This window comes from Oncorhynchus keta, chromosome 30 (genome assembly GCF_023373465.1).
Source record: "Oncorhynchus keta strain PuntledgeMale-10-30-2019 chromosome 30, Oket_V2, whole genome shotgun sequence".
NCBI classification, from domain to species: domain Eukaryota; kingdom Metazoa; phylum Chordata; class Actinopteri; order Salmoniformes; family Salmonidae; genus Oncorhynchus; species Oncorhynchus keta.
Genome location: NC_068450.1, coordinates 51,226,706 through 51,240,705, shown reverse-complemented (window position 1 = coordinate 51,240,705; position 14,000 = coordinate 51,226,706). Strand labels below are relative to the sequence as shown.

Here is a 14,000-nt window from a genome sequence, read left to right as displayed (position 1 = left end):
GCGGTGACGTAGGGCCCCCATGAGTGACAGAACACTGAGCCAATCACGGCGCAACTAGAGAACCTTACCAACCCTTATGCTCTGTATTATCCACTGGATACCCCTCTATTTAGTTTTACTTATTTATTTTACCCTTATTTTACCAGGTAAGTTGACTGAGAGCACATTCTCATTTACAACAATGACCTGGAGAATAGTTACAGGGGAGAGGAGGGGGATGAATGAGCCAATTCAGCACAGAAAGCACTGAGCTAGGCTGAAACAACTGCATTTTGGAGCAGCCTTACTCAAGAGAGCAAAAAAGAGACCATGTTTGTATGCAGCTTTATCAACTCAATACATTAAAAAAATATATTGTTTGCAAACTGATATGTGACACGTTTTAATGCCAAAATAACATGCTCTGCCCCATCTGCCCTGAATGGCAGGTCGCCACTGGCCATGTGTATGTGAATGGTCTGTCTCTTTCAACAACTCGCCATACACGTGTAGGAATAAGGAGAGGGCATTCATAAATGAGGACAATGATGTAATGGCAATATCTTACCAGCAGATGTCAGAACCTTATTCTTTGTTCAATCCTACAGCTAAAGGTTCTCAATGGGCTATATCTAAATATGTCTTTCCAATGTGATCATTTGAATCCTATCTCCTAGCTTCCTTCTCAACTGTATTGACGGAGAACGTCCATGATCCCTCCTCCAATGGATTTCGAAGAAGGAGACGAGGAGAGAGGCTGCGAGGAATCGAGGAAAGATTCATTGAGAAAGAGACCTGGACGTAGAATTGTCCACATAGCCTGTGACACAGCCAGACTACAGTTAAACTATGGGAACCATGCTCATACAGAGTAACCCAATCGCCCATGAAGACAGCTAACTAAAAGCTAGGAAGAAGCTAAATCAGTGTTGGGTAACTTGGTAGCTATGATTCAATTTCACAGCTTTGGGTACAGTGATATCACGAAGCCAAAGTTAGGCTCCCCTTTTAATCCCCTCCTCTTCCTCCTCCTCTCAGCTCTCTACTCTCAGTCACGACTGTGCAGATAAAGACTGTGTGACTCAGCAGCCCGAACCGAACAGCACGCACAGTCAGAATGAACACCTCAAATAACCACAACCATCCGGCTTAAATGCATCCAATATAATGATGTCTGTTATAATGGTGATTGGTTAGCGTGATAGTTGGGGTCGCTATGGAGTCAGTTTGGGGGGTGAGTGTGTAGCAGATGGGGATTTGTGACGCTTGCTCCTTAGCCTGAAATTTAAAAGAGGTACGGCTAAGCAAGCAGTGTGACGTCTGCTCACATCTTCTCGCCTTGCCTCCTCAAAACGAATTGGAAAATGTTTCAGAGACCTTGGACCTTGTCCTCCAATATGGTCGAGAAAGCGGCGAGGAGTACAATCCGAGGAATTGCGAGTGACAAATTGAAAAAGAACCCTCGTCTTGACTTGGTCAACTTGTTGACCTTCCTCTCTGTAGACTGGGTTAGTGCTCTAAATAATTTGCTGCTCGATATTCCCACGGTTAAAATTATCCATTATTTCAAGTCTAATTGAGAATAAATATTTTCTCTCTCTTTAAGTATCAACACTGTGAAAAGAGTGCATCGAGTCTGGCTTGGCTTGAATCAGTGGGCTCTATTGCGTGTGTGTGTGTGTGTGTGTGTATGTATGTATGTATGTATATTAGCTGAAGGCTGCTACAGGTCCCATTATCTCCCAGTGATGGGGTTATACTGTTACCTTCCCAGTCAGTGTCACATTCTCAATATCCTACTGTACATTCATATCCATACATCTTTCATTGAATCCCTCTAGTCCATGTTCACATCATTTTGTATGCGTGACCATTCAGAGAGCCTATTCATTAGCACCATTCCCCATCTACCCTATTATTTCTGATAGAGGATGTTCACAATGTGACAAATATAACCTGGGGTCCAAGCTCTGCAGGCTGCAGTGCAGGGGGTGTCAGGGCCTCTATGATAAACTGACAAGGGACAAGGCCAAGCACACATCATAGAGGACCCCACACACAATCCCAATGTTTTGAGCTGCTGCCCTCCAAGAGGGTCCCACTGTTCTGCAAGAACAGGAAGGAGGCAAGTTTCATTCCATCAGCCATCAGGCTGCTGAACAGTGGGACATAGGATGATGCAGGCCCAATACAAGGTCAGACAGTAAGCCGGTCAGACAGTGAAAATGTAGCCTAAATGTGTGACTTGCTACTAACTTTCCAGTTTTCCGTGCTGCATGTAATATATTGTGTTGTGTTTGTGTATTTGCATGCTGAAGTCACGAAATGCCTTTCCATGTAAATGGCCAATAAAGTATAGATTTGTGTTATACAGGATTCTTGGGACGACCCTATCCCATTGAAGTTGAAATGTACAATGGTTATGGTAAGGGTTAAGGTTAGGGTTAGGTAAGGGTTATGGTTAAGGTTAGGGGTTAAGATTAGGATTAGGGGTTAGGCTAGGGCATAGCTGTGGGAAGTAGTTTGTGGGTGGGCATGCTGCAAAAAATAATTGCACGCTACAGGCGTCAGCTAACACAGGACTAGTAAAGGTCCAGTGCACTACTTTTTGTAACGGTTTTCATGTGGTGAAGGAGAATCAGACCAAAATGCAGCGTGTAGATTGCAATCCATGTTTCATGAAACAAACGTAACACGAATCAAAATACAAACTCAACAAAACAAAAACAGCCTATACTAGTGTAAACTAACACAGACTAAGGACACTAAGGACAATCACCCACAACACAACCAAAGAATATGGCTGCCTAAATATGGTTCCCAATCAGAGACAACGATAAACACCTGCCTCTGATTGAGAACCACTTCAGACAGCCATAGACTTACCTAGAACACCCCACTAAGCTACAATCCCACTACATACACACCACATACAAAAACCCATGTCACACCCTGGCCTGACCAAATAAATGAAGATAAACACAAAATACTTTGACCAGGGCGTGACACTTTTGTGATTTTTTTTGTCTAAATGTATTTGTATTTGAGTGTTTACCAGCATTTGTAACTTGAGTCTCATAATTATCTGTACAAAACAATTAATCTGATAATACTTGCTTGATATACATTTTCCAGTTTCTTGAAATACTTTGCAAACGCAACATATTTCTATGTGAAAACTTAAATGGTCTATTCATTCCTTTTACTAAATCGCTTCCAACACTACTCAGCAAACTGGATGCAGTTTATCACAGTGCCATCCGTTTTGTCACTAAAGCACCTTATACTACCCACCACTGCGACTTGTATGCTCTAGTCGGATGGCCCTCGCTACATATTCGTCGCCAGACCCACTGGCTCCAGGTCATCTACAAGGCCATGCTAGGTAAAGCTCCGCCTTATCTCAGTTCACTGGTCACGATGGCAACACCCATCCGTAGCACGCTCTCCAGCAGGTGTATTTCACTGATCATCCCTAAAGCCAACACCTCATTCGGCCGCCTTTCGTTCCAGTACTCTGCTGCCTGTGACTGGAACGAATTGCAAAAATCGCTGAAGTTGGAGACTTTTATCTCCCTCACCAACTTCAAACATCAGTTATCTGAGCAGCTAACCGATCGCTGCAGCTGTACATAATCTATTGGTAAATAGCCCACCCATTTTCACCTACCTCATCCCCACAGTTTTTATTTATTTACTTTTCTGCTCTTTTGCACACCAATATCTCTACCAGTACATGACCTTCTGATCATTTATCACTCCAGTGTTAATCTGCAATATTGTAATTATTCGCCTACCTCCTCATGCCTTTTGCACACATTGTATATAGACTCCCCTTTTTTTTCTACTGTGTTATTGACTTGTTAATTGTATACTCCATGTGTAACTCTGTGTTGTCTGTTCACACTGCTATGCTTTATCTTCTCCAGGTCGCTGTTGCAAATGAGAACTTGTTCTCAACTAGCCTACCTGGTTAAATAAAGGTGAAATAAAAAAATAAAAAATTATCCAGAGGAACTTACAGCAGTTAGTGTATACATTTTATTTCTGTCCCCCCTTGGTAATTGAACCCACAACCCTAGCATTGTAAGCACCATGCTCTACCAAATGAGCATCATCATTTTATCACATCATCATAAACCACATGATGTCTCAATGTACTCGATTACTGTATTATGCATCGTTTTTCTTGATGGTGATGGAAAGTCTACAGGTACAAACATAGATGACCAGCCTATGTACAATACAGTAATGTACATTTACATTAACTTGTTAGGGAAGTGCTCCCGCTGTGGGAACATCAATCAGCGGAAATTTCAAGTGCGCCACGTATAGTTTTTGATCAAACTCAAACTTTCATTAAAATGCACATACAATGTACTGAATGAAAGCTACACCCGTTGTGAATCTAGCTGCCGAGTCAGATTTGTAAAATGCTTTTTGGCGAAAGCATGAGAAGCTATTATCTGATAGCATGCACCCAAAAGTACTGGAACTTCATCTAAAACGACAGATTTTGCGGTAGCCGGTCCTAACCAAAACGCAGAAATAAAATATAAAACATTCATTACCTTTGACGAGCTTCTTTCTTGGCACTCCTAGATGTCCCATAAACATCATTTTGGGTCTTTTTTCGATTAAATCGGTCCATATATAGCCTAGATATCGATCTATGAAGACTGTGTGAACAACGAAAAAAATAGCATTTTCTAACGTAACGTCATTTTTTTAAATTAAAAAAGTCGACGATAAACTTTCACAAAACACTTTGAAATACTTTTGTAATGCAACTTTAGGTATTAGTACACGTTAATAAGCGATAAAATTGATCACGAGGCGATGTTTATTCTATAGGTGTCCGTCTGGAAATAATGTCCGGGTGAATCTCAACCAAAATATCCGGTCGGATACCTGAAGAAAAGGGCTGTCTCTTCTTCGTTTGACCAAGAAACAAATCGTAGGCAAATGACAAGACTGTTGACATCGTGTGGGAGCTGTAGGTATTGCAACCTCAGCCCCATTTATTGTGGTTCGCCTTTATCAATGGGTTGAAGTGGCGGATGGATATATATTTCCATTTTCAGTGATCAGATTTTCCTGCACTTTTCGATTTTTACATTTACATTTAAGTCATTTAGCAGACGCTCTTATCCAGAGCGACTTACAAATTGGTGCATTCACCTTATGACATCCAGTGGAACAGCCACTTTACAATAGTGCATCTAAATCTTTTAAGGGGGGTGAGAAGGATTACTTTATCCTATCCTAGGTATTCCTTAAAGAGGTGGGGTTTCAGGTGTCTCCGGAAGGTGGTGATTGACTCCGCTGTCCTGGCGTCGTGAGGGAGTGTGTTCCACCATTGGGGAGCCAGAGCAGCGAACAGTTTTGACTGGGCTGAGCGGGAACTGTACTTCCTCAGTGGTAGGGAGGCGAGCAGGCCAGAGGTGGATGAACGCAGTGCCCTTGTTTGGGTGTAGGGCCTGATCAGAGCCTGGAGGTACTGAGGTGCCGTTCCCCTCACAGCTCCGTAGGCAAGCACCATGGTCTTGTAGCGGATGCGAGCTTCAACTGGAAGCCAGTGGAGAGAGCGGAGGAGCGGGGTGACGTGAGAGAACTTGGGAAGGTTGAACACCAGACGGGCTGCGGCGTTCTGGATGAGTTGTAGGGGTTTAATGGCACAGGCAGGGAGCCCAGCCAACAGCGAGTTGCAGTAATCCAGACGGGAGATGACAAGTGCCTGGATTAGGACCTGCGCCGCTTCCTGTGATCCGCTTCGATGAAACGCACGTTCTGTTATAGTCACAGCCGTGATTTAACCAGTTTTAGAAACGTCTGAGTGTTTTCTATCCACACATACTAATCATATGCATATATATTCCTGGCATATACTATATTAGTATTATATATTATATTATACTATATTCCTGGCATGAGTAGCAGGGTGCTGAAATGTTGCGCGATTTTTAACAAAAAGCTGCGAAAATTCGCAGCTTCCTTAATTAAGGGGTTTGTAAGTATGGTAAATTAGTACTGCACAAAAAATTGTTGTTTTCCATGTTATTTGATCAAGAAACATATTTAATTTGATGTGGGCATGTTTTAGGTCTTTGCACATAACTGTACAGTACCAGTAAAGGACCAGTGCACTACTTTGTCATTTGTTTTAATCAGGTCTGTCATAGATGCTGCAGCACCCCTTCTTCCCGCGGCTATGGTGTAGGGACGTCCCAATGACCCCAGATAGCAATGCCAATAACGTGTAACATAATGAAGGACCCCAACCAGATTCCCACACTGCCACTTGTTCCAAAGAAATGTCTAATATCCTCGCTCTGCTTGCACTCATTACAGTCCTTTTAGACAGGGTTCTTTGCTTCTATTAATAATTCTATAGTAACAAAATCCCTGGCTCCAAATGTTGGGCTGCACCTACAACATTTGTATTAATTTCATTCGTATGAGCCCCATGCTTCGTGTGTGCGCACAACACCTGCCCTTGAAATCCACCGATAACATCATAAAGGACTACGGGTGGTAAATCAGACTCATTCCTCTGGTTATTTTTGTTGTTATAGAGGCAACACACTTGTTTATATTTCACAATATTGCTGTCACGTCCGTTTCATTGTTGCGCTTGTGATGTCAGTGGATTTAGGTGCCCGTCACGAATGCCTGAAGAATAATGATGTGTCTCGTCAATGAGCGTTTCTGTGTGGGTTCTATGTCCTTCAGTTTTGTGGCTGGATTCTGGTTTTACCCTCACTGAAAACCCCTTGGATTGTGGACTCGGGATCGCTGCTTTACGTGCAGCCCTGAACACAAAACCTGCGTTTGTTTTGCGCGGATTGTGTAGCCTGTTTTATTCTAACTTTATGCACGAAATGGAATGCAGAGTATTGTCAATTCAGAGTCATGTTGTCAGGGGATATGTTGGCAATAAATCGGCATCATTTCCGTTACAGGTAGGAATCTATTATATTCTGATACAATGTTTTGATGAGCTAATGTAACGCAATTGTGCGCGCGTGCAGGTAGCAAAAGGTCACATGGCAAATACCCTTTTGGCGCTCCCAATGGTGATGACAATTCCTAAACACTCCAAATACATAGAGATGATGGTGTATTTTACATGTAATAATCATTAGACATATTGTTATCAGCAGTGATACATTGCGAGAATATTCATTCCATGATCATGCCTGTCGGATTATGCACAACACTGTAGTATGGACGTGTGTGACATTCGTGACGGATTTTACTCTTGCAGCAATGCAATCTCGTCAATAGGGTCCGGGTGTCATCCGTTCATCCTCTTCCTCATAATCAATACCATCGTGACATCACCATTTTCTCATCCTCCTCATCACATTAGACACTGCTGTGATTTGGGTACCATGGTGGTCATTATTTCCCTGAACAGCGTTGTTTGTCATCCAAATGTACAGGTCCGTCATAGATGATGACCGTAAAGGCGTTTCAATTAGCTGGGAATCCTCAGTTTCTGCTGTCCTCAATTAGCTGGGAATCCGATGTTTCTGCTATCCTATCAATCAAGAAAGACAGCAGAGAGATTATGCATGAATGACTGACGTATTTAGTGTATATTCCTCTGACTGACGTCACTATAGAGGAGACAGGAGCTTTTAATATAATTATCTTGATTAAACCCTTAGGCCAAAAATTATTCACAAAAATGATTTACCTCCTGTTTCAATTGGTTATATCAAGTGGAGATTTTAGCATGTAAATCTTGGTGGGGCAGATGCATGCGAGCAAAGCCATTACACAACACAATACTAAACAATACATTAATTGTACTATGATGGACTGTTAGGGCCTACAAAAAGCTGTCCCAAGAGCAGAGCTTTCTTTTCAGCACCATGGAGTGAATCATTACCACCGCTACACCTGGCCACATAAGTGAAGCCTTGTCTGGCAGCTTAACAGTTAATTTAGCCTCATTTACTGCCCATAGCTGATATGGCTGACTTGCTTAAACAAATGTGGCTTCTACTGACAATTGAGATGTACAAACTATGGCATAATGGGAAAAAAAGCGGATAAGAGGCAATCCGTAATTTCGATTAAGACATTATTGAGCGAGTCTAGACAGACGTAGTCAATATAATTATTTGTTCCGCACTTTTGAAATGTGCAGCGACAGAATTCAGAACATGGGCCGTTCTTACAGTATTCTCCCTGTACACCAAGTCAGAACCATAGGATGAATAAAAGGGGGAATATAAGCAGACAATGAAAGTTCTTTCAATATTCAATGGTGACATTACTCTAAAACAGGCTATAGGCTACACGTGCACCACCAAATCAGAACAGTAGGCTAAGTTATGGGGGTAAAGGGATCAAATTATTAGGGAGAGGCACATGGGCTACTAACAGTTTACTACACAACATACACTTAGTATTACTTTCTTAGCTACAGTATACATATCTCCCTGGCATATTACATCATTTATTGAGCAGCATGCAATACATTTTTCGTCTCACTTTTTTGTGCTGTAATCACTTGAACAGGAAGGTGGCACGGCCATTCTTCTTGTGGGCAAATTTTGTCATCAGACTTTGTGATCAAACAACTGGGAACCCAAAAAACAAGGTTGAATCATGACGTCAGTGATCTTCAGATTGCAGCTCTAGAAAGAGGCCAGAGTTCCCGACTTGGAACTCAGAGTTGGATGACTGTTCAAAATGTATTTTCCCAGTCAGAGCTCGTTTTTCCCAGTTGTCTTGAACTCATTGAAGTCTGAGATTTCCCAGTTCCGAGTATCCCATTGTTTTGAATGTGGCAGAAGTCAGGCTGGATTGACAGCACGGCCAATGTAATAAACCTTTTCTGGCCCATGGTGTTGCATGTGAATGTTTATCCTTTTAAGCTTGAAAAATAGACCCTTAAACCCAGACTTGGACCACATATCCTCTCCACTGAATAGTAGGTTGGTGATTGTTTTGCAACACTTGCAGTTAGCCACTGATTCCTTCCAAACCACTCATTGTTGAATATGCGATTTCCAACTTGTTGTATAATGTTTATGTCCAATGGCCGATGAGTTTTATCTATAATTTCTCTTCATAATGACAAGGATTCAAAATAATTTTCCAGTAGATTGTCCACTTGATTCATGATTATGACTGCTTGTCTAGCTTGCTAGCTAAGATTTTGAAAGTATGATGTTGAAATTATCAGTCCTATCAAAGCTACGGTAGATGCAGTCAAAGGTTTGGACACACCTACTCATTCAAGGTATTTTGACTATGTTTTACATTGTAGAATAATAGTGAAGACATCAAAACTATGAAATAACACATGGAATCATATAGCAATTAAACAAGTGTTAAAAACATATATTTTAGATTCTTCAAAGTAACCACCCTTTATCTTGATGACAGCTTTGCACACTCTTGGCATTCTCTCAACCAGCTTCACTTGAAGTGCTTTTCCAACAGTCTTGAAGGAGTTCCCACATATGCTGAGCACTTGTTGGCTGCTTTTCCTACACTCTGCGGTCCAACACATCCCAAACCATCTCTATTGGGTTGAGGTCGGGTGATTGTGGTCAGGTCTTCTGATACAGCACTCCATCACTCTCCTTGATCAAATATCCCTTACACAGCTTGGAGGTGTGCTGGGTCATTGTCCTGTTGAAAAACAAATGATAGATGGGATGACGTATCGCTGCAGAATGCTGTGGTAGCCATGCTGGTTAAGTGTGCCTTGAATTCTAAATAAATCACTATACAGTGTCACCAGCAAAGCACCCCCACACCATCATACCTCCTCTTCCAAACTTCACAATGGGAACCACACATGCAGAGATAATCATGCGGCTTTATTTACTCTGTGTCTCACAAAGACCAAAAATCTCAAATTTGGACTCATCAGACCAAAGACAGATTTCCACTGGTCTAATGTCCATTGCTCATGTTTCTTTGCCCAAGTAAGTCTCTTCTTATTATTGGTGTCCTTTAGTTGTGGTTTCTTTGCAGCAATTTGATCACGATGGCCTGATTCACGCTTTCTCCTCTAAACAGTTGATGTTGAGATGTGTCTGTTACTTGAACTCTGTGATGCATTTATTTGGGATGCAATCTGAGGTGCAGTTACCTCAAATGAACTTATCCTCTGCAGCAGAGTTAACTCTGGGTCTTCCTTTCCTGTTGCGGTTCTCATGAGAGCCAGTTTCATCATAGCTCTTGATGGTTTTTGCGACTGCACTTGAAGAAACCATCAAATTTCTTGAAATGTTCCGGATTGACTGACCTTCATGTCTTAAAGTAATGATGGACTGTTGTTTCTCTTTGCTTATTTGAGCTGTTCTTGCCATAATGGACTTGGTCTTTTACCAAATAGGGCTGTCTTCTGTATACCTGCCCTACCTTGTCACAACACAACTGATTTTCTCAAACGCATTAAGAAGGAAAGAAATTCCACAAACAAACTTTTAGCAAGGCACACCTGTTAATTGAAATGCATTCCAGGTGATGACATGGTGGTTGTGAGAATTCTAAGAGTGTGCAAAGCTGTCATCAAGGCAAAGGGTGGCTACTTTGAAGAATATCAAATATATTTTGATTTGGTTACTACATGATTCCACATGTGTTATTTCATCATTTGGATGTCTTCACTATTATTCTACAATGTATAAAATAGTAAAAAAAATAAAAAAAATAATGAGTAGGTGTGTCCTTTTGACTGGTACTGTATAACGTGATCTAACATCATTTTATCTGTGTCCAATGACCTTGAGCCTTGAATGGACACTTCTAATGTAAATCTATGGCAGCACCCAAGGGGCTTGAGTTTTCAAGCTCTCCCCGTAGATTTTGCGGTGACGTTGGGTCCCAATGAGTGACAGAACACTGAGCCAATCGCGGCGCAACTAGAGAACATTACCAACCCCTACGCTCTGTATTTTCCTCTGGCTGCCCCACCAAAACAAAATGGGCTAGCCTGCTCAATACAGTGCAGGAGTCAGTGTAAACATGAGGCTTTCCACCAGTTACATTATGTAATTTTAGTTGAAGACAACTAGGAACCCTATTGTACAGGTAGCTGAAACTGCTAGTCCAAATATAAGTAAAATGGCTGGTAATTTAAAATGTGTAGGGCTGTACTAGCTTTGTGGACTATTTCCACCATATGATGTGGACTTAGACAAATTAAATGGGCCCCAATAGCCCAGGGGATCCTCACTGTTAGTCACTGACTCAACAGCTGTATAGGTGCAATACATTTCAGAATTGCATGCATTAAACACTACGAAAAATGTATTTTTAGTTCTGGAATAATACAAATGTATGGGGGTGGAATTTCCCTTTTGGGGGCTGGTTCAATGGCATTTTTAAATGGACCACCAAATCTCTAAATCTGGTCTTTTGTATAGCCTAGATCAGTAGTGTTCAACTCTTACCCTACGAGCTCCGGAGCCTGCTGGGTTTTTATTCTACCTGATAATTAATTGCACCCACCTGGTGTCCCAGGTCTAAATCAGTCATTGATTAGAGGGGAACAATAGAAAAAAAGCAGTGGAACTGGCTTCGAGGGCCAGAGTTGAGTTTGAGGGGCCTAAGTAATTAACCTACCCACCAGTGGAGGCTGCTGAGGGGAGGACGGCTCATAATAATGGCTGGAACTGATCAAATGAAATGGCATTTGATACGATTCCACATTGTTCGTCTTCAGCATGATGCTTTGATTAATGCTCTGTCTGTCTCTTCCACAGGTGCTGGGGTTTGAGGTGGATTCAATCAACTCGGTACAATTCTCCAATCATACAGGTATATAATGTACAGCAGGGTTGGGGTTAATTCTATTTACATTTGAGACAATTCAGGAAATACACTGAAATCTTACCTACCAAGAGAATTCCTGTCAGTTATAGTGTACATTCCCCCTCAAGCGAACACCAAGACGGCCCTCAAGGAACTTCATTGTAGCTGGGGATTTTAACAAAGCAAATTTGAGAACAAGGCTACCTAAATTCTATCAGCATATTGATTGCACGACATGCAGGACTAATACTCTCGACCACTGCTACTCTAACTTCCGCGATGCATACAACGCCCTCCCTCCCTTCGACAAATCCGACCACGACTCCATCTTGCTCGTTCTGTCTTATAGGCGGAAACTCAAACAGGATGTACCAGTGACGAGAACCATTCAACGCTGGTCTGACCAATCGGAAGCCACACTTCATGATTGTTTTGATCACGCGGACTGAAATATGTTCCGGTCAGCCTCAGAAGACCAACATTGATCTATACGCTGACTCGTGAGTGCATTTATAAAGAAGTGCATTGGAGATGTTGTACCCACTGTGACTATTAAAACCTACCAAACCAGAAACTGTGGCAGGATGGTGGCATTCGCGCAAAACTGAAAGCGCAATTTAACCATGGAAAGAGGTCTGGAAATATGTCTGAAAATGAACAGTGTAGTTATTCCCTCCGCAAGGCAATCAAACAAGTGAAATGCCGGTACGGGGACAAGGTGGAGTCACAATCCAACGGCTCAGACACGAGACGTATGTGGCAGGGTCTACAGGAAATCTACAAAAACAAAAACAGCCATGTCACGGACACTGACGTCACGCTTCCAGACAAACTAAACACGTTATTTGCCTGCTTTGAGGATAATACAGTGCCACCATCGCGGCTCTTTAACAAAGACTGCGTCTCCTTTTCCGTGGCCAACGTGAGAAAAACATTTAAACTTGTTAACCCTCGTAAGGCTGCGGGCCCAGAAGGCATCCCTAGCTGCGTCCTCAGAGCATGACCAGCTGGCTGGTGTGTTTACGGACAGATTCAATCACTCCCCATCCTGGTCTGTTGTTCCCACATGCTACAAGATTGTTCCTGTACCCTAGAAAGCAAAGATAACTGAACTAAATGACTACCGCCCCGTAGCACTCACTTCTGTCATGATGAAGTGCTTTAAGAGGCTAGTCAAAGATCATATCACCGCCACCTTACCGGCCACACTAGACCCACTTCAGTTTGCATAGTGCCCCAACAGGTCAACAGATGACGCTCTCGCCATCACAGTGCACACTGCACTACCCCATCTGGACCAAAATAATACCTATGTAAGAATGCTGTTCATTGACTACAGTTCGGCATTCAACACCATAGTACCATCCAAGCTCATCATCAAGCTGGAGGCCCTGGGTCTCAACCCCGCCCTGTGCAACTGGGTCCTGGACTTTCTAACGGGCCGCACCCAGGTGGTGAAGGTAGGAAACAACATCTCCACTTCGCTGACCCTCAACACAGGGGCCCCACAAGGGTGTGTGCTCAGGCCTCTCCTGTACTCCCTGTTCAGCCACGACTGCAGGGCCATGCACACCTCCAACTCAATCATCAAGTTTGCAGACGACACAACAGTAGTGGGCTTGATCACCAACAACGACGAGACAGACTACAGGGAGGAGGTAAGGGCACTCGGAGTGTGGTGTCAGGAAAACAACCTCTCACTCAACGTCAACAAACAGCAGAGGGAGCACACCCCTATCCACATCGAAGGGACAGCAGTGGAGAAGGTGAAAAGTTTTAAGTTCTTGGGCGTACACATCAAAGACACACTGAAATGCTCCACCCACACAGACAGTGTGGTGAACAAGGTTCAACAGCGCCTCTTCAACCTCAGGAGGCTGAAGAAATTTTGCTTGTCACCCAAAACCCTGACAAACTTTTACAGATGCACAATTGAGAGCATCCTGTCGAGCTGTATCACAGCCTGGTATGGCAACTGCACCGCCCTCAACCGCAAGGCTCTCCAGAGGGTTGTGCGGTCTGTACAATGCATCACTGGTGGCAAACTACCTGCCCTCCATGACACCTACAGCACCCAATGTCACAGGATCATCCATTAAGAAGTGTTCCCAGCAGGGTTAAAACCTGGGTCTTCTGTGCCCTACAAAACTGTGTTAGCCCACTAAGCCTACAAAAATCATCAGGTCTCAGACAAGGTTACTCATGACGCAAGCTTACATGACCCACCTCCTTTA

At 42.8% G+C, this 14,000-nt stretch overlaps 1 protein-coding gene across 1 annotated transcript in view; it reads left to right on the top strand.

The window, feature by feature from the left end:
• Positions 1-6,583: 6,583 nt before the first annotated feature.
• The window catches only part of LOC118363683 (pyridoxal kinase-like), a 28,473-nt gene continuing 21,056 nt past the window's right edge, over positions 6,584-14,000 (top strand). The window contains exons 1-2 of the mRNA XM_035744804.2: positions 6,584-6,941; positions 11,718-11,772. Coding sequence (XP_035600697.2) covers positions 6,678-6,941; positions 11,718-11,772 — 319 coding nt within the window. The 5' untranslated portion in view covers positions 6,584-6,677. The remainder of the gene's footprint in view (positions 6,942-11,717; positions 11,773-14,000) is intronic.